At 37.0% G+C, this 27,002-nt stretch overlaps 2 protein-coding genes across 5 annotated transcripts in view; one reads left to right on the top strand and one right to left on the bottom strand.

The window, feature by feature from the left end:
- LRRTM3 (leucine rich repeat transmembrane neuronal 3) overlaps nucleotides 1–7,310 on the top strand; it is an 82,125-nt gene extending 74,815 nt beyond the window's left edge. For both annotated transcript variants that reach the window (XM_085301623.1, XM_085301622.1), the window contains one exon: nucleotides 7,042–7,310. In XM_085301623.1, the coding sequence (XP_085157749.1) occupies nucleotides 7,042–7,251 (210 nt within the window). In that variant the 3' untranslated portion in view covers nucleotides 7,252–7,310. The remainder of the gene's footprint in view (nucleotides 1–7,041) is intronic.
- Nucleotides 1–27,002, bottom strand: part of CTNNA3 (catenin alpha 3) — a 446,797-nt gene that overhangs the window by 310,492 nt on the left and 109,303 nt on the right. The window lies entirely within an intron of this gene.

Below are 27,002 nucleotides of genomic sequence, written 5' to 3'. Positions count from 1 at the left end.
TGTTTTCCCACTTCCACATTCTTAAGCCACTCCAGATCTGTGGCTATGCCCTGAAGCACGAACAGCTGGCCTCTTTGTTTCCAGGGTTATATGGCTGAGTTTTGAAATCTCCCCAAATGTTTGGGCACTCCATGTCTATTAAATTTAGAAAAGTACCAAATTCCTTAGGCTGAAAGCATCACCTCTCAGTCTAAATATAAGAAATTAAAAAGGAGGGGGGGAGGGAAGCGCAGTTTTGTTTCTTATAGAAGCCAAGCCAAGGTCAACTGATCAGATAAAAACACAGATCCAAAAACTYAGTAAATGCTGTATGCCTTCATTAGAATCTTTTCCATCTTTCCTGACTGTCAAAATATTTGTCTGCAGCTAGAAGCATTCTCCTCCCTAGTCAGTTTACAGTATACTCACAGTAGTGAGTATACAGATGTAATCTGGATAAAATAATCTATTTCCTGCAGGTCTCTATAATTGCTAGAGGGAAGCTAGAATCAAATTCTCAGTCACAATCTTTTTTTAACTTCCTTTTTAATCTGTGGTAACCTTTCATTTCAAGTTTCAGGCAGGATCAAAATAGAAATGCAAAAACATTAACACTGGATTAAATTCTTGTCTGGATGGAGCACAACAATTTTTAAAAGAATTCCTGTTTTGCTACTCAGCTTTGAAAATGCAACCTTTTAGCTGCATTTTACATATAAAATAAGTTTGCATTTTTAGATTTCTCACCAGAAAAGATAAGGGAATTGGTTGGAATTTTTTTCCCCTCTATTCTACATAGATTTAATACTACACAGTGAAATTCAGTGTGCAGGACAGATGCTTCCCTGAATAATAATTGCAATTTTAAGGCTTCTGAACTGTAAATCTGAGATAAGCCTGGGCTTTTTGGATGCTCAACTAATCTACACCTGTACTCCAAACAATCTGAAGTCCACACATCACTAGTAATGACACAATTCAGTACATTTTGCTCCAGAACTACTATCAGCGTTGAAAAATGTCATTATAAATACTGCAGTATTACTTATTTGAATTTTAAAAAGGTTGAAATAGCACGAAGCTTGTAGAGACAGAACTTTACCGAGATGCACATCACTATCAGAAGAAAATCAGGAAGGAAAAATGCAAAGGAAGGAAAAGGAAGGAAGTATATTAAGAAATTGGACATTCTTTGTCCAATTATAATGCCATGAGGCATTGCAATGAGGGCTGACATCTCTGCTCCCAGGCTATAACCAGGGAAACCCAAAGTGACCCAGCATAGCTAAACAGCAGTAAAGCTGCAGCTGGCAGCGGCCTTTTCTGATGTGCACAAATGAGCCATGGCACAAGGTGGAGCGACCTAGACATCTCCTTCCTCAGATACTTACACTAGAGAGAAATATGGCACGGGTCAGATCCTGACTTTTCTAAGAAATCAGAGACAGAAGGGGACACTGCTAAGGATGCAAAGATGCAGCCTGAGGGAAGGGATAAGATTGTAAATACAATCTGGGAGATTTTATAACAGGTCTGAGTATCATAAATTGCTGAAAAGGAGCAGATACTGCATTCCACATGAATGGTCTGCCCATCTGATGGAATGCAGTATCTGCTCTTTCAGGAGAACCTCTAGGAGAACCAGTGCAGAACTCTTCTAAGAGTTCCATCATATATGGCTCACGTTTGCTAGAATAAGCTATAATTGCTAGAACTGACAATACAATTTCATACCTCTATTCAGAAAACAGTAATGGAAAACCACACCAGATAAATTTTTTTGATAAGAAACCTTACCAGACTGAGGCAAACTACGTTAATCCAAAAGCTATTCTGCTTTTCTAATCTTGAGTAGGCCTTAGATCTCCTCCTTTATGGCTTTCTATTTCAGACCCAAGGAAACAATATACAAGTGAAATAGTTCATGTATGCAAGTATAAAAGATTTCATGGCAGTTGCACATACAATTTGCCTAGCCCACCTTACACTACTGACTGAGTTCCTGTAATGTTGCTTTATTGAAAGGCTGTTGCATCGTACCATTCTGTTAACACATATTAGCACTAGCAAGAAAGTACAGCAAGCCCATAATTGCAACCAGCATGCTTCTGACCACAGGTCTGAAGCAATTAAAGCGCTTCATTCCTCCCTTCTGCTTTCTTTGTGTTCTAACATCACCAAAAATAGAATATTATCAAATGTTGGCAATATAGACAAATTACATGAAAAATGGCCATTGAGAATACATCCAGATATTAAGTATGATAACTGCTCACACTTTTTCCAGACTAACATGTATACCCAAACCTTTTTCAAAAAGGTATGCCAAGCCTCAGCTGTTATATCCAACATGCAAGGACAGATTCTGATTTTCCACACTGTATCAACCTGTATCATCTGTTTTGATAGAGGTGGCATTAAGTATCTCTGTGTTAGCTATTCCAAGTGAAATGTGGGAAACAGCACATTTGAAGGCAGATTGTACAACATTTCTGGTTTCCAAATCAACATGGGAGTGTAGATTGGCATTCACGGCCACACACCACCTCTTGGTGCTGCAAGATAAGGTAACGCAAATACGACAAAATGAGYTGAGTGGGCAGAGAAAAAGCAAGTACCAGCACATTTACTGGATTCCCCATCCAGCCAAAGCCCATATGCCACTGCCCCTTACTGTCCACTCTTTAYGACATTTCATGCCTTCTAGCCTCAATGTTTACTGAGGTAGTTTACTAAGGGGTGGAGGGAGAGTCCTGGTTATAATAAGGCATAACATATGTGCTGGCTGTACTGGAATTTGAAATTGCTACTTGCAGAGTTCACTTAGGGACTAGTGTTCTGGATGCAACCATGATAATGAGGAGGATATTGTGCAAAAACGTAGTCTTTCATCTACTGTAAGAACAAAGTTGCAAGAGACAGCACTTGTTCATGGCATTGCAACCTCTGTAAGTTATCCTTGCCTGTGGTGAACCATCCAATATTTTGCTGCATTCATGAAATCAGGGTTGGAAATACAATTTGAGCTGTAAAAGAGAATGTTCAATAGTCTGGGAAAAAATATGGTAAGTGTTTATGAAGTGAGTTAAATGGGGAGCATTTCTTCCTACTGTATTCATTTAAAATACCACAGTCCTTCCTAAGGTAAATTCATTTTATTATTTTAAGAAAAGCATTAGCTATTTATCCAGTGTTTCCCTGGGGGGTGTGGAATGAGGGGGAAAATTAAGGTGATTACTTGAAATGCAACGGCAGTTCATGAATTTTTATGAGCGATGAGATACAGATCACTAGACAAATACAATGCAGTATGATGCCTTCACCCTTAAATGTTTCAAATACAAGAGTTGGGATAGAAAAAGGTATCTCCCACTGAATTTTTTATGCTGCCCTATAAAAATATAGCTTTGTCACAAGTTTAACAGCTATTTTTCAAACTCAGACAGTGTAATCACATGATGTACTACATATACCTAAGCTGCATATACCTAATGTTATTTAACTCCTTATGAGCTACAGATACTTGCATGTAAGCAGAAAAGTAATACATAACTTTATATATTCACAAAGGAAAGAGTCACTTGTTCCTTTGATGTTTTACATAGCATATGAGCTGTTTTTAGAACACAGCTTCCAACATGCTGTCACGAGCAAGTAGACATACAGGTGAGGCATCCAACTTCCTACTTGTAGTAAGTACTCATCTACCTGTTCAACAAGGTGTTAGGCAGAGAAACCATACAGCAAGTGGGCAAGTACACCTGACCAAAAGACTTCAGAAAGTCTAAAAGGCAGCTGAAAATATATGAGCGAAAAAAGGAGAAAAACAAAAGTAAATACAGGAAGCAAAAGGAAACATCCTTCCAAGAGGTGAATATCTCATCAAATTAGGAAAATAGAATTACAAACTTTGGCAGATTAAACTAAAAAAAAAAAATGCACCAAAGAGGTTCAACAAACAATATGGAAAAGACAAAAAAAATATATATTTTTCAAACACATCAGAAGCATGAACCTTACCAGACTGCTGTTGGATCTTTTATTAAAGATCAAGGTATAAAAGATGTGTTTGAAGAATGTAAGGTCATAGTTGAACTATTTTTATTTTTACATGTGTTCAGCTTAGAGGAAATTGGGAATGTTCCTGTGCCAGAACATTTTTAATGGGGAGACAAAGTCATGAGTCACAAATCTGGTGGAGTTTCCTGAAGGAACCAATGAGCATGCAAACAAGTGAGATCCAACCGATACAATTACTTAGATATCCAGAAAGCACTTGACAAAATTCCTCAGTGAAGATATACAAAGAAACAGAGTTTCCATCAGGTAAGGATCTTTCTCATTTGGAAAAATCAGTATTTAAAGACAAAACACACACTCAAATTACACTCTGGAAGGAAGTCACCATCAGAGTCTCCAGTGATCTGTGTTAACACATTAATATTAAGGTACTGAAATTAATAAAAGTGAGAGATATCTATACAAAATTGCAGACCAAAGATATGACACAAACTGATTTATTCCAGTAAAATCCACTGGTCACTTTCTTCTTTATCACTAGGCCCRTTGTCAATATTTAACTGTTTTCCCCATGTGAATCAAATCCGAGAACAGCAGCCTTTTATTTAATCCATCTTTCATTAATGAAAATAGCATAGCATATCTCACTGACATGCTTGATTTTTGGTAAATGTTGACTGCTAAAATTCTAACGCTTATTTCAATTCAGAAATCAGTGATTGGGAAGTTCAGTTTGATTTTCATTATTAAGTAGCTATAAATTCATTGTTTTCTTAAACCTCGTCATTATGCGAATTAACACTGCAAATACTAGTGATGGTCAAAAAATTACAAACAAGTTCTTCAGTCACTCACTAGGGGATTATCTACACAGAGAAGGCAAAGCCTAATAAAAATAAGGTAAAAAATTAACAACTTCTCCTCCTCTAATTTTACAGCTTGAGGAAATAGTCTATCTTCACGTGCCTTGTAGGCACAGACTCATAGAATAATTCAGGCTGGAAGCAGCTGCAGGAGTTCTCTATTTCACTCTCCTCAAAGCAAGGTCAATACTGAATTCAGACAAGGTTGCGCAGGGCTTTGTCCCATTTGATCCTGAACATCTCCAGGGACAGAGATTCCACAGTCTCTCTGTGCAAATCATCAGTGCTCAACTGTCCTCATGGTAAAAGATTTTCCACTTACATCAAGTCAGAGCCTCTCCTTTTCAATTTTTTACTACAGTCTCTCATCCTTCTGCCTTGTGATTCCATTAAAAGTCTGGCTTCCTTTTCTTGATAACCTCCTCTTAGTCCCTATAAAGACCTGCTCCCAGTGTTTTTCTACTGGATGTCTTTAGACCCTCTAAGTTGCCAAGCAAATCTATGAAAGCATTTTTGTGTGATGTTGAAGCACAAGGCACAAGTGAAAACTAGTTTGCGACCTACAATATGATACTGCTGCTTTTTCCAAAACAGTTTTGCTGTCTAAGCTTTGGCTGAATATCTGGTATTTTACATTCCTTATTTGACAAAAAGAAGAACTAAATAAAGGAAATAATTCATTACTGCTGTAGAAAACTTAGCAAGTCAAAAAATTAATGAATCTCCATTTTCCAAAAGGTATTCTATTTTATAGTCCTCATGTTTTATCAAAGGAGAGTATGTTAAAAATAATAATAATAATAATAATGTTTATTGTTAATGTATAAACCCAGGATGCATTATTTCAGTATTTCAGTGAATAATAACTGGTATCAAGAAAGGCTTCACCACAGTTCTCACTGCAGAAAAGAGAAAGCAACTGTTTGTATGGGGAAAAGGGTCAGCTGCTGCCTTTATTAGAGGGGGAGGCTCAGGGGAAACAGAAGACGCTTAGGAGGAATAGGGATTTTTTTTTATGGGTAAAAGATTCACCTTTAGCTTAATAGTAAAATCTCTCTCTTGAATTCTCTCCACATGACTACATCATTATAAATACATCAACCAGTTACTTCAATCAGAAACAATCATGTTTCGTATTATTTCATATTTAAAAACAAAATACTTTTAAATATTTTAAATATAACCTGTTTTCATAATTAATTTTAGTCAGCCTTCAAAAACAGCAAGAGAACAATAAGTGACAAATCTACAATTCTCTTTAATGTTATAATGAACTGGAAATCTGCTTTTTTTTTTTTTTTTTAATACTTCAGTGCATGACTCACACAGCCATTTATAATGTAATCACCTTTTTCATCCTTTGACTCTGTTAATATATATAAAAATAAATCTAATGGTAGACTTATAATTTAAAACCTATATTAATTACACCTTTGATTCTGAAGTATATTGCATATAACTTTATACTGAATTGTTATTAAAATCCCCCCAAAAATAGTCAAAGAAAATTTTAATAGCTTATCAGCTTAAGTCATTTAAACTAAATCTGGCATAGAGAAGCTTCCAGCTACAACAGCACAACGGTGAATGAAGCTCTTGATCTATCTTAGTTCTTCATTTACTGAGAGCTGCTAGATTGAAATCTATGCTTATGCTACAAATAGTAATAAATATGGTGATCTGCATTTCTCAAGAGACCAAAGGCATGACATGCTGATACAGTCAAGAATGAGCCATTAGTCTCTTTTCAACTTTAAAAGCCATTTAAATTTCATTTCAAGTACTCCATATATCCCCTATTTAGTCACTCCTCTTCCTCCTCCCTGACAAACAGATTTTAGCAAGAGCTAATTATAGTCTGAAGATTATTTAGCTTCGGTCATATCTTCAATACATTCCTATGACTCTTCTCCTTCACTCACACATACACTCAATCACATGCCTAGTCCTATACCATGAGGTAGAAAATAGTGGTGACTAGACTTGAAAAATCTTACTAAAGACCAGGGGAGGAGGGGGAGGAACAAGGAGAATGAAGAAATTTTTTGCATGCAGCACTACATTTGGCTTTAGTTAATGTTTTTTCACAGTCTTTTTACTCAACATCAAATTTGTGTAAGTAGAATTTCATTATGTGCTTTGCTAATTGGCTGTTTTTCACCTGTTTTTTTTCCTCTAGATACCATTGTCTATGAATGTGTCAACATTTCTTGCCTATGATCAGCCCACAATAAGTTACTGTGGTGTACATCATGAACTGCTTGCTCACAAGCCCTATGACTCAAATTCCCAGGAAGAAACAGTGGAAACGCACTTAGAAACTGATCTGGATCTGAGCACAATAACAACAGCAGCACGAATCAGTGAACACAGTCAGCAGCTGGCTTAACCATTTCTTTTTCTGTAGCAGAGGCTGCAACCAAATTCTATGTAACGTGAAGGACAAAAGTGAGAAGACATAACAATATGGATTCTAAAATCCCTGTTCAATTTAAAAAGAATCACGAAGATGAATTGTTTCAAGTCTACAATTTGTAATTAGTTAAGTTGTGCAGTATTTTTTGACTTCAGAGTATGACCCTTAAAGTGAATCTTTTTTCAAAACTCATCCTACCTACCTGTATAAACTGTACAGATGCAATGTATTTTTCATATTGTAAAGTTTCAATTACCAACAACAGCTGGTATGTACAGTACCATAATTTAATGACATCTTACTTTACAAATTTCAGTTTCTAAAATTTTAAATTAACAAAAGTTACTTCTTGTGTTATTCAGTTACTCTGTTTTGTAGGGATCATTTTGTTACTGCTTTTTTGCCCAGAAAACTTTAATCTAAAATTCTGTGATGTGCAGAATATGCACTGTTTTTACCGTGGATAATGTGTAGAATTTTATCTACTTGTTCCAGAGACAATATATTAACCAAAAGGAGGGTTTAACTATTCAGATATGTAAGAAATCCTTAAAGTGCATAGCCAAGTTTTCTTATAAATGAAAAATCAAAAAACATTTTAACAGTACTTCTCAGACTTACCTGTTGCCTTGAAATACTGCTTGATTTCTAAATCAGAAAAATGTAATGATAAACATTTATTTTAACAACAGAGGTTATGTATGCAGCTGTTAGTTGACACTGATAAAGTTTTGCAAAATCTTACTGTTCTGCAAGATAAAATGGACAGAAGACTTTAACAGGCAGCTGTCACTACAAAATCTGCTTTGTAAGTATAGCCTGCTAATTCAGGCATCTATATTTCTATTTAACGATTTCAACCTGTACATTCTAGAATTTATTGCAAAGTTATCTTGAAGAATATTCACAACGGAATTTCATTGTTTTCTTCTAGTCTGCAAAACGATCCTTAAACTATGCAGTCAGAATTTGGCGAGCAGTGTACAACAGCCAAAATCTACTATCAAAAACAGCTGCTGCTAACAGAAGTGACAACAGGAGCAGGGCCATAGAATTAAACTATTCCAAGAACGTAAATTATTACTCAAAAGCAAGAAACATCTACTCTGCTGAAAAAATGCAGTAATCTGGACCAAATGGCAAAAGTAAACAGTCCTTTAACATTATACTACATCAAGCTAAGAAAAAAACCCTTCAAATATCAAATGTAATATTAAATCTTTAAATTACTACATTGCTTATTTGTCTACCATTTAATATCTGTATTGAAGCATTCGTACATCCCAATCTTTTGTTTTAAAGCTTCAAAATYTCTCAATATTGTACAAGAAAAACTATTATATACTACCCTCATGTTGTAATCCTAAAAGATTACAGAAATTAGGAACATATACCATGCTGACTGGGCAAAATATAAAAGGGAACACATAAGCCTTCCAAAATATAGGGGAAAAAAGTTTCATATGGTGAAGCAACTTTTTTATAATAAAGAGAAATTATATAACCACAAATCTATTTTTCTGGATGTTTATCCCACCATATTTTAGTGTGGCTTCCAAGCAGAAGACTGAAATTTACAATTCAACTGTTTGTACTAAATATAAAGCAAATATGATGATGAAAAATACCTTCAAAATATTGTTAACAAATGAATCTTCATTCACTATCTTTTAAGTGGAAACAAAGTGTCAAACCAGAATACATTGTATTGGTTATTTAGCATCTTAGATTTTGTAACATATTTTGCATAAATTATTTGATATTCAAAATATTACTTGTCTTTTTAAGACTCACCTTAACCTTCACACTCTTCAGTTACTTATTTATTTACTACATGGGTCTGTGAATTTCTGATCATCTTCAGCAATGCTGGAATTTTACTACGCACAGTTTGAAAATACATTTTTCTAATTACACAATGAAACTGAAAATGAAGGTGCCATTCTGGATCAAGTGATTTTTGTACTGCAAGAAGTAGTCAGCTGCTCTATTTCAGTGTTGTTTTGAAGGTTTCATGTTTATTCATACTGGTCATCACAGAAGGTCTGACCTGTCAGGTTCTAATACCATCCTCCTAAGAGATTTCAGTTCTTCGTAACACTGTCCTTCTTAGCCTTTAATTTCACCCACTGCATTACTCAAAATGCACAAATGATCAAAGAATCCATGCACTTCTAATTCATGGAGAACTGTATGACATGAATATCATAAATGATAAGCACTTTAATGAACTCAGGCCCATCAATCATCATCTTAAGGAATGGGAGAAAAAAAGAATGGGATAAAAAATTGCTCATGCCAAGAGAAGGTAAACTGGTTTGACTAAGCGGGTTAAAACAAGCACAACAGTACAGACACACAGACAGGTTTGTTCTCCTGTTATTTTCCCTCAAGGAAGAAGTATCTGTTAATTAATCTGGTTTGACTTGGACACTCCCCTGAAACATCAGTCCTTTTTTCCAACACATCGGTAGAGAAAAGTAGAAAAGCAGGGTAAGGAAGTAGCAGCAATTTGCACCAAACAGCTGTGGACATTTCTAGGGCCAGGCTCTCTGTAGCCTCACTGCCCACTCAGATAAACCATCTTAGGGCCTAAAACAACAGTGGAACATATGCCTACCACACATCTAACCAGGTCTGAAACAGGTTTTGAGACATATAACTGGATACTGCTTTTTAATGGACTACATCAATCTGAAACTTGCTATTGTTAACAAGACAGATGACTACAAGAAATCTAGGTGACAGGTAGGTACCTTCTCCAAAAATTCACATTATAAAAGCTTTTAAAAAGAGTTTGTAAAGCTAACTCAAACAAGGACTTGCTCTCAAGGTTCAATTCTATTGCATATATGGCTACTTTCCAACTTTATTATTGCCAGCTATATACCGACTTAGAGTGCACAAAAATAGAATATGACCTGGTTATGTGAACAAAACAAAAGTGTACCTTCTAATTGAACCCCAATGTTTTCAGCTACAAATTAGCAAGAGGAAAGTGAGCTGAGCCTATGGGCTCAGATATTTATTTATAGAAGGTCATTTTCATATATCATTTTACTTTGCAATGAGATCCATAAAACTGAAACAGAGGTAACAACAGGATCAATCTCTGTCTTACAGTTAATTGATACCAACATACCCTGGGAAAGCATTTTATTAAGAAAAAGCTGGGCAAATTCATTATGCTTGCAAAATGCAAATTGATGAAAAGTATAACCTCTATCTATAAAAACCCCAGCCAATTACATATATGAATTCAAGTACAAGCAACAGTTCACGCCATCCATCACTGCATCATGCTTGTACAGCAATTTACTGGGCTGAAACACTCATTAGGAAATTAAGTACAAGTATTTGAGTGTAGGTCCTATCAAAAGAAGAAGATATAGAAGAAGATTAATGATGAACCTAACAAATTATTTCGTATGTCTCAAGACAGTCTGAAATGTAACTGTGAACCAGTATACTAGAAAATAACAACAGAATAATAGATATACAAGAAAGTAAATGGGCATTTCAATTTAAAAGTGATCCCAGTTTGCAATACTTACGGCTGTGTAAAGTATTTGCAAGAGATCTGAGAACAAACACTAACAAGAAACATATATACATTTTAATGAGATATATCTCAGATATCAAACTTCTTTTGGCAATATAGAACTAAATACAGCAAACATACCAGCTTCAGAAGTTGTGTAGTTCACTTTACTGTCAACTCTGCTAGAATTCTATTCAAATTCTGCTAGAATTAAATATTAATGGTAAAAAATAAATCTGCAAGAGCACAGCACTAATATGAAAAATAAAATTAAGACTCTAACACCAGTGGAACTGTAATAAATTCTAGAGATTGCCTTTTTAGCAATGTAGCTGCTCAGAGATAGTTAATGTAAACAAATGACACTGCCAGATATAGTGTCAACTACAAACTACCATATTCAGTTGCCATCTCACCTAGTAGAGAAAGTTTAATTGAACAGGTGAAAAGAAAACAACAAAACTCACGTTTTAGAGAATGTAGCAAGACAAAGTGATGACAAGTTGTTTATAATTAGCTCCTGAAAATAAAATTATGTGGAAGAAAACAAAGCAAACTCCTCTCAATATACACGAAGAGAAGAGGAATGCAGAGAATCACAAAGTCTGAGCGTGATGGTCTCTGGTGACCGTCTAGTCAAAAACCCCTGTTCAAAGCAAGGCCAGACAGATTGCTTGGGGTCATGTCCAGCTGGGTCTTGAGTGTCTCCAAGGATGGGCACGCCACAACCCCTCTGGGCAACCTCCCCCAGTGTTCAACCACCCTCCAAGTAAACAAGTGCTTTCTTAGGTTCACGTGGAATCGCCTGTGTTTCAGTTTGGGCCCGATGCCTCTCATCCTGTCGCTGGGAAGCACTGAGGAGAGTCTGRCCCCATCTTCTGTACGCCTTCCCTGCAGATCTTTATACGCATTGATGCGTCCCCCCGGGAGCTTTCTCTCCTCCTGGCTAAAGACTTCCTGCTCGGCCTCTCCTCATAGGAGAGATGCTCCAGTCCCTTAATCATCCCTGTGGCCCTTTGCTGGACTTGCATCAGCGTGTCTGCATCCCTCCTGTGCTGGGGAGCCCAGCGCTGCAGTCAGCGCTGCAAGGGAGGCCTCCCCAGGGCCGAGCGGAGGGGTAGGATCCCCTCCCTCGACCTGCTGGTCACGCTCGTCCCGATGCGGCCCAGGAGGCTGTTGGCCTGCTTTGCTGCAAGGGCACATTGCTGCCTCATGGGTCAACTTGTTGCCCACCAGGAACCCCAGCTCCTACTCTGCAGAGCTGCTTTCAAGTAGGTCATCCCCCAGCCTGTATTGGGGCATGACGTTACTCCTCCCCAGGTACAGGACTCCGTGCTTGCCTTTGTTGAACTTCACGAGAMTCCTTTCCATCTGTCTCCAGCCTGTCAAGGTCCCTCTGAATGGCAGTGCAGCCCTCTGCTATATCAGCCAATCCTCCCAGTTTTGTAAACCTCCTGTGGGTGTACTTTCTACCATTATGTAAGCCATTAATGAAGATAAGCAGTATGGGCTCCAATACCAATACCTGTTGTGCACCACTAGTGGCTGGCCTCCAGCTGGACTTCATACTGCTGACCATAATACGTTCAGCCCGTCAATTCAGTCAGCTTTCTGTCCATCTCCCTGTCCATTTATCTAGTCCATACTTCATCAGTTTGTCAATTACGATGTTATGGGACTCAGTGTTAAAAGCCTTACTGAAGTCAAGGTAGACGACAACCACTGTCCTCTCCTCATCCACTGAACTGGTCATTTCATCGTAGACAGCTATTAACGCTGGTCAAGCATGATTTCCTCCTTCTAAACTCATGCTGACTATTCCGAATCACCTTCTTGTCTTTCATCTGCGAGGAAATGAACTCCAGGAGTATTTACTCCATCATCAGCCCTAGGACCAAGGTGAGATCCCCAGATCATCCTTCCTGCCTTTCTTAAAGACATGGGTGACATTAGCTCTCTTCCAGGCCTCAGAAACCTCTCTTGATCACCATGACCTTTCAAAGATAATTTAGAGTCTCCTTACAATGACATCTGCCAGCTCCCTCAGCACACATGACTGCATCCCATTAGGGCCCAGAAACTTGTGTACATCCGTTTTGTTTAAATATTCCCTAACCTGATCCTTCTCTAAAGAGGGTAAGTCTCCCTTGCTCCAAACTTTTCCACAGGTCTCTAGGGCCTGGAATTCCTGAAGGAAAATCTTACCAAATCTTAAAAATTGAATGAGGCAAAGAAGGCATTGAGTTTTTCATGTCCTTTGTTACTTGTCCCCTGCCTCATTCAGCAGCGTATACACATTTTTCTTAGTGTTCTTTTTGCTGCTGATATATCCATAGAAGATTTTCCTGTTGTTCTTCATATCCTTCATAGATACAACTCAAAATTAGGTTTGGTTTTCCTAAACCCACTCCTCCACACTTGGCTAGYGTCTCTATATTCCTCCTGGGTCATATGACTTTGCTTCCACCCCTTGTATACTTTTGCTCTACATTCGAGTTCTGTCAGGAGCTGCTTGTTCATCCATGCAGGTCTCCTGCCACCTTACTTGCCTTCCTGCACACTAAGATGACCCATTTTTTGAGTGTGGGGGACATGATCCTCAAAAATTCATGTAAGTTTGCATTCTCCTTTGCATTTGCTTTTATTCTTTGCTGAATGAATAATAAAGCATAAAGCTCAACCACACAATTCTCTCAAATATAACTACATCCACTACTTACTTCCTGCTGAACCACTCTTTTCTCTTTACCTAATCCAGCCTATTTCTGAAGGTAGAATCCTTTTCTCATCCAAGATGTAAACTAATTTGATTTTCAACCGCTGACAAAAAATCACTCATCAAAAATAGATTTGCATTTCCATGTAGGTGGCATGGGGGCATTAATGTAACTCAGAACATTAATTAATTAATCAATCGGTTCTGTTTTCCTCCTGAGGATTCTAAGAACTTTCCGTGGAAGAGGATGGGGTTGACTAGTCTTGTAAAAATGGTAATGATGATACTGTGGCACAGTTTGAAGAGAGGTTGTGAATTCAATCACTTCCTTTAATTCTTAATTAGAACATACCAGTGGCAGTAAAGTATTTAAATGTGTTTCAGCAATGAAACACGCAATGCCACATTTAACATTAAGCAGAATTCTCAGTTGTCTATTTTTCCCAATTTTTTCCTCAACAATGGCAATAACAGCATTTACCAGCACTATTGCAAATCACATACACTTGAGCTAGAAATTTTTGACCGCAGAGACAAAGTTCATAGCCCACTTTGCAAGAATTCTGTATTTACTGTACAGTTCATCGAGCCTTACCACATCCAGTTCCTTAGTATTTTGTTTTGTACCTGGGTGCTAGGTCCAATTCAGATAACTCATACCTTTCAATTGCTTATTAGACTATCAGAAGCCTGTTTATTTCTCACAGAGAAGGACCCTTTCTGTGGGTAATTAGTGTTAGAAATTTAAAGACTGTATGACTGCACAAGATAAACCGTGTGTTTGCCAATTATTGTCAAAGTAATTGATACCCATATAAGATAGGACAGGAATTAAGTGGTCTACCAAAATATGAAAGAGCAGTTCTGTTGCACACGGTTCACAGGTTTGTACTTATCCTCATAATAATTGAGAAAGGAAAACAGGAGAAATTTTAGAGATCAGTAACTATTTAGCTCAAGCTATGAATTCTTTGCTTCTGTCACTCTCAGACATTGAAGAGTAGTCAGTTTGCCAAAGTTTAAGTCCAATGTCCATGACAACTGCTGTGACGGACAGCAGTTGATTCAATTTGTCTCATTCTAGAAGTCTGTTATTCAACATCTTACTGGTTTTAGCTAAATATAATGCAATGCTGATGGATAAACTGCAACCAAATGACATAATTTAAGAAGGTTCGTTTCATATTCATATTAGATGTTACTGCTCTTTGGAGTAACAATGACACTTCCTCAGAAAATCAGTTTTTTTCTTTTTGTGATACAGCACCAAATGGAAAGTTTTTGGCTGGTCTTTAAATGCAGCTTGGTATAAAATTACAGAATACCTCTCCATATTTCCAGGAATTAAGCGTAAATATCTGTAAATTAATGTAATAATGGTTATATTGGCTCTGATCAAAGTTACACCTAGGCCTGATAACCTGTCTGCAACAGCAGCTGAAAGATGATGCCCAAAGAAGAGCTGAAGAATAAGGCAAGCACACAGCAATACTTCTCCCCAGATGCTCCCATGGTCCACAATAATTTGTAGCTTAGGGACTTACTGAGCCAGAGGCAGTGTCTTAATAGTCCATTTTTTTTTAAACTCTGTCTAGTTCTCTTTGATGCCAAGTAAAGTTTTAGCACTCAAGTCCTGCAAGTAAATTTACTTCGACAAGAAATGCTGCCTCTTCTCTTTGTTCTAGTAGAAACGAATGATAGGGTATTTTAATAATAACAATTCTCACTTCCATTTTTGGCACACAAATAYGACTATCATGTCAGTAGTAATGACAGACTGATGACTTTCAGGTAATTTGAGCAATATTCATCCCACCATCTGAAGCACAGATATAATCTAAAATTCCGTAGATTTAATTATCATATTTTCCCGGGGAATTTCTTAAAAATCAAGGTTCAGCTCACCAGAAACCAACACATTTTTCAGTTTTCTTAAGTCTATCACAATGGTAAATAAAAAATAATACTGTTTCTCAATAAGTATTGCCACACACTTTCATCATAGAAATAACATATATTCCTTTAAAGGACTTACAAGACTAAAATACTGCCACATACATGAACCTTTTATTCTATATAGGCTTGACTGTGTGATCCATATTTAAAGCAGATGCTTACTAAATTCCTAAAAAAATTTTCTAATGTTGAAGTGAATTAATAGTGCTATTATAAAGCAACAAGGCCAAAGTCTATTTTCCTGCTCTTCCTAACTATAGAAGCTGATTAATTTTAATTGTAAAGTTTCAGCATAAATCAACATGAACATCAGAGTTTATGATTAATGTTATTTTAATGAACACCTAAGGAATTAACATTTTGCCACTAGAACCTTGCTGAGAATTTTTATGTAAGCTAAAGTGCAGTGTGTACAACTGTGAAAATCCCACATGGCATGGAGCTTATATTCCACTTCATCAATATCAATTTTGTATGTAAATAAATCATTCTTAAAACTGTCTCTTTAGATGGTTAACTACAACGGAGCACCTACTGCGTGGCAACAAATGAGCCTGCAACATGGAATTCATTCAATTCACCCAGTCCTGTTACATTAAAGACCTAATATACTCATAATAGCGGACACTTCAGTGTGTCACCAGTATAGATACGACACGTGTAACAGTAATAATTTACAAGTGAGCATTAACTAATGTTACATTAGTATGGAATTTCTTTGGATCAACATAACAGCCTCAATAAGGTCAAATGGCTTAAACAGAATGCAAGTTATTGTCGTAAACAGCAAAGGAGTTAAAAATGACCAGTCATATAACTTTTTTCAAGTTTTCACATAAAGGACCTTCCACTTAGTATTCCATAAGAAATAGACTTCTAGGGTGGATGCAATTCAGCAACAGCTCAATCTAGTCTAATCATAAAATGATAGCACTAATGAAACATATTTCAAAGTCAAATATATATATATTTGTATATACTATATATCTTTATTTTATGTATAGATTTTATACATAAAAATACAGATTTATATATAAATATATATAAAATATAGATATACAGTATATACAATTCAAATATATATATGTTTGTATATACTATACATCTATATAAAATAAATATCTATAGATATCTATATATTTTATATTATAAATATAAATATATTATTTTATAATATATATATTTTATATAGATGTATAGTATATATAGAAATATTCTATATATATATATACACACACACACAGTATATACAAATATACTGTATATATTTGTATAAACTAATTCTGTCCTCCTTAAAAAACAAAAACTCTTCAAATAGGAATGTGCATAATCATTAATAATAAATAATGTGCCCCTTCAGCACTGTATATTTCAATAATTTCACTACTTTTATATAAGTGTGTCATAAATGAGGCTGGGAAAGCCATTAACTGAACCATTCATATTGAATATATTTTTTCATTTGTTCTTTCAACAGAAATAACGAACTGATTAATTTTTCCAGCAATGACAACACACCTCCCTTCTACACCTTATACATTATGCTGTTGGTAACTTGATTTTTTACTTTTGTAGAACCTATAAACTAGACTTCATTATCCTAACTGGACTTTATTATCCAAAAGCTTATTCACATTTTTAGGAAAGGTAAAAATACAGCTATTAATGGTATATTTAACAGAAACTAAATTTAAATATGCAAATAAGATTCAGGAAGACAATTTTTTCCCCGTCTACTGTTTTAATATTACCTGGACAGTTCGAATTTCTTCTCGTTACATGTCTGCAATTTGCCTCTCTGTCGAAGTTCTCACTGTCACAGTTGAGAATGCCAGAAAGAAAAACTATTCAGGCTAGTTATTGGAGGGAAGAAAAGCAACCCTAGTAGAAAATGCCTTTCAGCTATCCACTTTCAGAGCTGAAAAAGTTTGCTACCTCCTGAGTACATTACAGCTTGTCTGATTCAAGCGGTTTTTACCTCACCACTGGATCTTTCAAATATAAACTCATAAGTATGCTGTAACATGCTAATAAAGATCAAGTTTTTTCTTTCTATCACTATGCAAGGTGCTCTTCCTGTATTTCTTTGCACCCTAAAGCCTTGAATACATATGAATAATAGATCTCAGTATACACTGTTCTACATCCACTTTCATCATGTGATGACAACACAAATTTAAAAAATGAGATTGAAAGGGGTGAATAAGATATCCTTTACATCTTAAAACAAAATCAACCTGTTTATGATAGATGCTTCTTCAAACATTTACAGTCTTTCAGGAGGGTCAAATCTGTATCCATGCGTAAGCATTCTTGCATTAGAATATTTTCCCTTATGCCTGACCTAACTCTCCCTAACAAAAATTTAAGCCCATTATTAATTCTTACACCCACCCTGGCACCGTAAAATAAGTTACACTTCTCTTCACACTGTCTTTTAAATATTTACTTACCCTTTTCCATTCATTCATTTTTAAATTGAACACAATTTTTACTTGTAGCTGTTACAGAACTATGCCTGCATCATTGTACCAATATGCCATGGCCCCCTTACAAATATCACAGAGGTTACTCCTAAATGAAAGTCTCATGATGTTTTAATAGAGGAAAATAAGATATTTCTGCAAAATTAATAATGTGCTTAGATAAGAATGGAGTTAGTGAAGCTGAGTGGGAGTAACTATTATTGATTTAATTGCTTCCATTTTTAAAGAGGCTATAATTCATGGGAACTTGTGAGAGTCCCATTGACTCTCTGGCTAAAATACAGCAATTTCTATGCTGCTTTTTTCCCTGAAACTTTCTCCCACTTCTTTATTTCTGTTATTTAGTCTCTAAGAGAAGCTTTTTTTTCCACCTTTTTTTTAAGAAAATGAGACGTTTCAGAGGAAAGGATTTAAATATTAAAAATTCAAGGAGGCAATTTCTTTGAATTGCAACTTTAAAAATTAAAAAATTTCAAAAGTTTCAAAAATTCCCTGGAAATGATATTGAACTGAATCTGCAAACAGCTCTCTGAACTGTTGACCCACTGCATCCTCAGGAAGTTCACAGATGATGCATAACTGGGAGGATTGGCTGATATAGCAGAGGGCTGCACTGCCATTCAGAGGGACCTTGACAGGCTGGAGACAGATGGAAAGGAGTCTCGTGAAGTTCAACAAAGGCAAGCACGGAGTCCTGTACCTGGGGAGGAGTAACGTCACGCCCCAATACAGGCTGGGGGATGACCTACTTGAAAGCAGCTCTGCAGAGTAGGAGCTGGGGTTCCTGGTGGGCAACAAGTTGACCCATGAGGCAGCAATGTGCCCTTACAGCAAAGCAGGCCAACAGCCTCCTGGGCTGCATCAGTTTGAGGCCAAGAGAGATATACAGTCTAGTCCTCATCAGAAATTTCAGCTGTAAAAAAACATTGACAAAAGAAGAGGACAAAAAATCGGATGAATTCACAAACTTTTGACATAACTTTTTTTCTTTTACTATTTCGCTCAGCTTAAACAGAGTAGGTCAAACCTGAAGTTCTTCTGTACTCTTACACAGTACAGAAGCAATTAAATTCTTCTGGTTTGCAGGAATTCTTCCTGCTTGCAACATGAATGCCAATGAAAGCAGAAAATAATAGCCAAATTGCACCAAGGAAGTGTGAAAACATCAAAAGAATCACATGATTTCACCTAAGAATAAACACAACTGTATTTTAACACATACGTGAAGTGTATTTCTTGAACAAGGAGTTTATACAACACTGCAATAAATATGGAATTTTCTATATGCAGCATACAATAGCACTGACCACAGTCTTGGAAAAGCTCTACAGAACCAAGGGGAAATTCCTCCATCTTTTCCTTAAAGAGACTAAAAACATAGCTTTAGTGATTCAGGCTTTGAACCACTAAATCTATGTTTTATTGCAACACAATCCTGAAGARTAAAAACTCTGTTCTGCTGGATAAAAGAAACAAGAAATCCACATGTTAGTCGGCCAATTCCTCTGCTGCTCTTCACGCACCCTCTCCTTCAAGCTTGCTCTGAGGCTAAGAATTTTCAGTGGTTTTTTGAGACGCAAACCTATACCCCTCAGATCACCAGGAACGCTCTCCTCTTTCTCTGAAGTCTCCTCCAGAGATAGCCAAGCCCTAGCTTTGGAAACTGCAGAAGTTCCTCCCAGCTGAGCACACTCTGCTGTTCCCAAAGGAAGCGCAACCTCCTTTCCTCATGGAAAGCTCCACCTAAAAGAGGAACCACCAAGGCAGCAAGCTGCCTTCCCTCACCTCCAAGACAGAACAGAACATAGAGTAACGATCAGCAAACAATCAAAGAGAAAAATGATACTATCAATCACACCATCCTGGAATAACAAAGTCACCATTTTTATAATAGTTCATAGATCAAAAATGTCAGAATAACATTTTTGTACTTTTATGAACTTCAGGCTATTTTCTAACTTGCCTTATGTATTACTTCAGCAAAAGCTAACAAGGTATTGAATGAGAATTCGTTAGCAGCTGGTCAAGTGTAAACAGTCCATCAATCATTTTTATTCCCTTAGTGTCAGCAATTTTAATTTCAACTCTGGAAAAACTTTGAAATATATCACATAAAATAGTGATATTTGATGGTATGTTTTTAGATCCTCAGGCTTATTGGAAAAAGGTCAGTTCAACACATAATGAAGCTATTCTTCATCTATAACCGCCAAACCTAATTATAAAAATATAATGAAGCTTCTTCAACTAGAGCAGATGAAAGAACTACAATCTATTCTAGAAGAAATTCATCGATGTGTTGCATAAAGCTCCAGTAAAAGTTTTGGAAGAATCACAAAGCTGTCTAATAGCATATATTTACATGACTTCTACCCTGTATTAAGCAAATATATATTCTGTGTTTTCTTATATTCCGGTCTATGAAATAGCATCATTTACTAAAAAAGGACTTTTCAACTGACAACAGGAGTTTTATTTGCAGCATTCAAACCACGATGCCTTGCTCCAATTTTCATGGTGTTGTTTTTACAGAGATGCTTTCACAATCAGCTTTTCTACAAGAAGTTTTGCTGCCATTTAGCAGAAGTTCATGGAGAGGGCAATTAGTTACACAAAATGTCATCACCACCCTCACAGTGGTACCTTCACAAATCTCCTGCTCATTTGGCAGATCAAATCTCAAAGCAGCATGGTGTGACAGGTCCCTGTGCCAGCAGGAGCCTTGGGACCAAAGAGCACCAAGTTTCGCTTTCCCACACTTGTAGCAGAAGTGCTCTCAGTCTCTAAAGCTGTGTTTATTATGGCTTATTTTTTACAAGAAAAGAAAGATTTCTAAACTTGAACAAGGTGAGTCTCTGAGAAGGAAAGCTCAGCTATGCCAAGTGACTCCGATTTTATAAAAAGGCATGAAAATAGTTACCTCCCTCTCCTCTGCATCTTTACAAAATGGGTAACACACTCCCTCCTTGCTTCCTACTCCAACACATACAGCAGCCTCCTGGCTTGCAGCAAGCTCGCAGAGCCTTCTCTAGAGCGTTAGGGAAGCTTCCTCCCTCCCAGTTTCATGTCAGCCACGGCTGGAGGCCCGCTCCCTGCAGGCACACCAGCCGGCAGCAGCCTCTCGTCACCCAGCTGCAGCCAGGGCAGCTCTGCGCTCCAAACACCTCCCTCACCCCTGCACACCTCACAGGTAGCAGCAGCCACCATGGACTTGCAGAGCTACCTCAAATCCAAAGTGCAGCTACTAGAATGAGAAAAACAGGTGGATCAATGCACTGTCTTGTTATTTTAACATACAGAATACACCAGGGACAAAAACATTAAATAGCACAACCACCCATCACATGCAGTCTGTCAAGCTGGCTGTTTCTCTGCCTAAACTACTAGCAGAGTTTCATTTGCCTGATGAAACTTTAGGTAAATAATTCCTCAGATCAGAGACAAAAGAAAGCAAAATGATATTTTCTTTTACACAAAACCACTGGGAACAAGCATACTGGAATTTCTTAAATTATTAAATTATTACTCAAACAATAAATATTAAACAAGAATTGATAAATCTTAAATGTTAATACGTCTAATACTGATGCTATTAAATTATTGTGTATTTATGTCATATAACCAAATTCTAGAAAGACTTTTGTTGGTAGTCTTTACAGCATATATCAACTTTTTTCAGTTAAAATATTAATATAAGAGAACAGCTCACATATTACATTACACAAGTGCAGTTTGGTTGCTAAAATTTTAATCTTGTACAAGAAAATCCCCATTTTCTATTTCTTGTACTTAAGTTCCAGTTTATGAACAGATTATAGAATGTGAAGTTGTTAGTTGGAGTCTAGAAAAGTAAATTTAGATAAATCTTTCTAATGTAGTTATAAATTCGGCAGGGTAAAAAAAGTGTTATTGATAAGATAAGCTGAATCAAGCACCTCATGAGGAACAAGACTCCTAGCATATATACATCTATTATTAATAAAATTCTTCTATACATCCACCCTTCCCCAGATATTGAATGAAATTTAACAGGTAAAAATGTACAAAGGACAGATTATTATGTCTAGATATTGTAACAGTCTAAAAAGCCCTGCCAAATTTTACCACTGCACATTCTACCCTAACCTGAGGAAAAAAAAAATTTTTTTTGTAATAAAAAAATGCACACTGAAGACTCAGAATATCACTCTAATAAAAATGTAAGTGGAGAATCACAGAACTGTGGGGCTAGAAGGGCCCTCATAGTCACTTTTTACATCCTGACTACTCTGCAGTAGCACCAAACACCCCTAGAGCAGCCAACAGATTTTTATCTAACCAGTCTAACTGTCTGTGACAGTGTCAACAAGCAAATCTCCAGAGTCTCCCAAGGCAAACTGTTCCAGTGTCTACCCATTTCTGTGGTCAATTCTTTTAACTTAACATTGAACAAATTTCCACTTTTGCAAATTAAGTTTGTCTTACTTTTAGCAGATATTCAGCAGATAACACCATGCACTTTAAAAATCCTTGCGTATATTTGAAAATCTTATCATGTTCCTCTTCTGTTTCATCTTTTCCTCCATGCACAGGATTGTGTCCAGGCGGGTTTTGAGTATCTCCAGAGAAAGAGACCCCACAGCCTCTCTGGGCAACCTATGCCAGTGCTCTGTCACCCTCACGGGAAAGAAGTTTTTCCTCATATTCAGACAGAGCTTCCTGTGTTTCAGTTTGTGCCTGCTACCTCTTATCCTGTTGCTGGGCACCACTGAGAAGAGTCTTGCCCCATCCTCTTCACACTCTCTCTTAAGGTATTGGTAGACATCGATAAGATCCCCTCTCAGTCTCCTCTTCTCTAGGCTCAGCTYTTGCAGCCCTTCCCCATACGAGAGATGCTCCAGTTCCCTAATCATCTTTGTAGCCCAATGCTGGACTCTCTCCAGTAGCTCCATGTCTCTCTTGCACTGGGGAGCCTAGAACTGGACACAGTGCTCCAGAAGTGGCTTCACCAGGGCTGGGGGGTGGGGAAAAGGAAAGAGGGATCACCGCCCTCAACCCACTGGCAACACTGTTCCTAATGCACCCCAGGACATCATTGGCCTTCTTAGTCACATGGGCACATTGCTACCTCACGGTCAACTTGAACACCAGGACTCCCGGGCCCTTCTCCGCAGAACTTCCAATGCTCAGAATTTCACCCTCTCTTTAATTATTAAAATCCATTAGTTACCTTTCTCTTTCACTGGAGCAAAAAGCTCTTTGATGCCACACAAAAAGTTGGAGATAGTGTGTCTTGTTGCATTATTTCTACAACAGAATGTTTGTACTACTTGGACAGAGGAGCAAACAGCCATCCTGACCTAGCAACTACATACAAAATACTTAACCTGGCCAAGAGTCAGCCTTACGGAACGGAGGGGAAGGTAAGACGTTCATAGACAGGAGATGACAATGGCTTTCTGCTAATCCCACAGGCCCACTACAGCATAACGTCGTCCTGTGCATGAAGCTAGATTCCACAACAATCCAAACTCCTCCACACTTAATTCCTTCTGCAGCTGATGATTCATCCCCACTCCCAGCCAAGGGGAATACCAAGGACAGGATCATATTGCAGCTGTTCACAAGCAATGCATGACTTAGGATTTACAGGTTGGCCTATAGATCTGTATCATAGCTATATGCAGGCTCTGTACTATAATAACAAACAAGAATAAAATAAAACTTCTTCTCTGAACCAGATGTCAAAACAAAATCTAAATGAATTACTCCTAGTTACTTCTTCTTCAGCCTCCTTATTTTAATTAAGCTGCAGTAACTCTTTGGGCTGTTAGTAGTATTGCACTGGAGCTGTTCACTGTTCGTATCTAAATAAATACCAGGCAAATAATTTGCATGTATGACCTTCTGCCAAATGGCATTTTTTCTCCAGACACGGAAAAGCCAAGCTTTTTGTCAATATTTATGAATATAAATTAACCCAAATTGCATCACACATTTTATCTCTATCAGTCTTAAGAGTAGAATTGCTCCCTCCCTATGTTGCAGATGACAACTCCTGTTAACAAGACTCGTGTTTTTCTGTTTGTTCAAGGGAATGTCATCTGCATCCTTTTCTAACTTCAGCCCTTCATCAGTTGGCCAGGTGTGTCACACCCACCATGCGACTATAGTGATGCTTTGAGGACATCAATCATGTAACTTTGGGTATATGACACTGAAATTCTAGCTGTATTATACAGTAGAGGCCTTCAGAAGCTTCCATAAAGACCTCACAGCCACGCTCAGAAAAAACTTTAAGCTAAACACTGATGTTAACAGGAGATGACCAGTACAGGTCCACTATAGGAGGAATGGAGGAGAAACATGAAAGATAATGGTGTGTAAAAAACTCTTACTTTAAAACTTTAACTCTTTCATTAGTCCTGCCTAGCAATCCTGTACCATGTGTAACATCCAGGGTCATGCAGAGCTGCAAGGGTAGCCCCAAGCCCTAACTGATGACAGAGGTGAGACCTCCTTGTTGAGACCATCTTTTTGCTCCTCTATGACAATCAGCTGCTCAGCAAAGCAAGGCCAACCCATCGGGGTAGTATTCTGCTTCCAGTAGGAACCACTAGCAGGCTCAAACTCATCTTCAGAAAACTGAGAGCAGCAAAGCAAACATGTCTCTCTAAAAGTAGAGGTTATTCCTGTGCTCCATTGTTTATCAGCTCACAACAGCAGCCAACTCTCCTTTACCTGAAAACAGCAGCTTCACCTGTTTGACTCACCAATACTGTAAATTTACCAGGATAAAGATTTCACAATAATATCATCAGGAATTATAAATATTTCTAGAATTTTGTTTAAGCAAACCTATTTTGGGGGGAGGAGTAAGAGCTTTAATTAGATGGGCTATTATAGTGGAAAAAAGAAAGACAGCTCTTAGGACTACAACCACTTAAGTGGTTCCTGTTGTTTCTTAGATTATCATGGCTATAACAACATTATTTCTAAGAAAATAGTATGAGGCCTCTGAAGGGAAATGTTAAAAAAAATCTATTTCTAGTTTACCCCAAAGAAATAAAGGCAATATTGAAAAATGTCACTCCTTATACATGATTTTTCAGAGCAGATGGGCTTGCCAATAATTTCACAACATGCTGCTGTTGGAGTCTTTTAGCTACTTCTTCAATTTAACCAATGCACAGATAAGAGATATTATCTGTTGCAAAGGATATAAAACATACAGTTAATGATAAAGTGTGTGACAATTACTATCTGCAACAGTGTAAAACATCATTCCGTTTTAGACAGGTGGGTTATGAGGAATCATTAATCATACTAAGAGAAGTGATTCTGTAAATTCCTGAACTTCTGTGGCACTCAGACTATCTTATAGAAAACAAGAAGCAGTGACTTAAGAAGTCTAGTGCCAGATATCAGTTGTTAGTTTTGCCTGTTTATTAACTTTGAAGAAGTAAACAATGACAACATATTACTAATTATATTCCATAAACCTCTAATATTTCCATTAATATCTAGCATTTCTGTTTAAAGGGCAGTCTATAAAATATTACCTGKGTGCCCTCCTCAAAGTTTGATTCCATTCAATACAATCAATCACAGAGACGGTTTCTTGCTGCAATTCTACCAAGAAATGTTTTTGTATGTGTTGTATTTCATGTTTTCTTTCTTACAAATAGCAGTCATCACTTGATCACTTGAATCATAATAAAGACCCTAATCCAAACAAAATACACTTGAAACATGGATTTTGAAGGATTTTCTTTTTAGTTTTCTGGCAGAAATGCCACATACAACCTTTTCTTCTGACTGATCTTCAGACTTGATTTGCATTACATAACAAATATTCTTCAACACTTTTTTTTTCTATTGTCCTCTGTGCCAGATACYGCCAGTTTAAATAGGAAATGACCACCTCTGAAAGGTCAGTGTTTACTGATTATCCTAATACCAGGTTTCGACACACTGATTTTCTGCCAATGTCAACACAGCTAAGTACAGCAGAGACTCATATATCACTCTATGCTAACTTGGTAACTATCATGTTGCTGTTGGATACTGCCAGCATACAGCTCATAGCCAATGCATGTTACAGTGTATTTCTGGAAAACCCATTGTTTTCCCAACTTGGCTAATTCCAGTGCATTTCACTGTGAAATCCTGCTATACTGTGTGCACAGGTGAACACAAGAGGTGGCTGACAGAATCCAGAAAAATTGTTAGGCCTCCTTAAAAATGGCTAATGACCAACTGGCATATAGCATTTCATAATTTATCTAGTCATTATTTGGTTTCATTTAGCTCATGTCCTACTGGAACTCTGCTAAGTTTTCATCTATTTCTCTTCCTTACTACTCTAAATAGAAATAAGAGGCCAAAAATGGGAGACCAACATCAATACCAAATCAAAACATTTTCTGTTTGTATGCCTCTGCTCTCTCAGGTATACATTGTTCATTCGTGCACGAACACTGTGAAGAAAATGGAACAAAATATACTGCCTTTTCTTGCTATATTAAGAGTACTAATCAAGTTTCCAGAGAAACTTACCTTGGGCTCCAGTTTTGCTTTTCATTAACTCCTTCCAGGAACGTATATCACCTTTATACTTCTTAATTTCTCTTATTTACATGAATTTCAAACAGATCATTAGCCTTCTTTTCTCTTGCAAAGACCTCATATTAAGTATATTGATTACATAAAAATAAGAGGGGGGTTTCCTTTGGTAGCTATTTCTATTTACACAACTAAGAATTCTTAATATATTTTTAATAGCAATAATCTGTGATTATCTTTTCCATTAAATAGCAATATATCTGAGTATAGATTCTAGTTTGGTAGCTGGATCCTCCTTTCATTCCATTTTTGTATAAATTTCCCTTAATTATTATTACACGAAAGAAGAGTTTAAAAAGTTTTGAATAATCTAAAATAGCAAAGATTTTCCAGTAAACAAGGTAGTTGCAATAATTTACTTCATTTATTGTATTCTACTAAGCATTGGAGCTGTCTAATTTGATACACTCTTTTCCACTTC

Source organism: Rhea americana, unplaced genomic scaffold (assembly GCF_003343005.1).
Source record: "Rhea americana isolate MKP2758 unplaced genomic scaffold, rheAme1 scaffold_179, whole genome shotgun sequence".
Classification (NCBI taxonomy): domain Eukaryota; kingdom Metazoa; phylum Chordata; class Aves; order Rheiformes; family Rheidae; genus Rhea; species Rhea americana.
The sequence above is the reverse complement of the archived record's forward strand: the minus strand, read 5'-3'. Positions and strand labels throughout refer to the sequence as shown.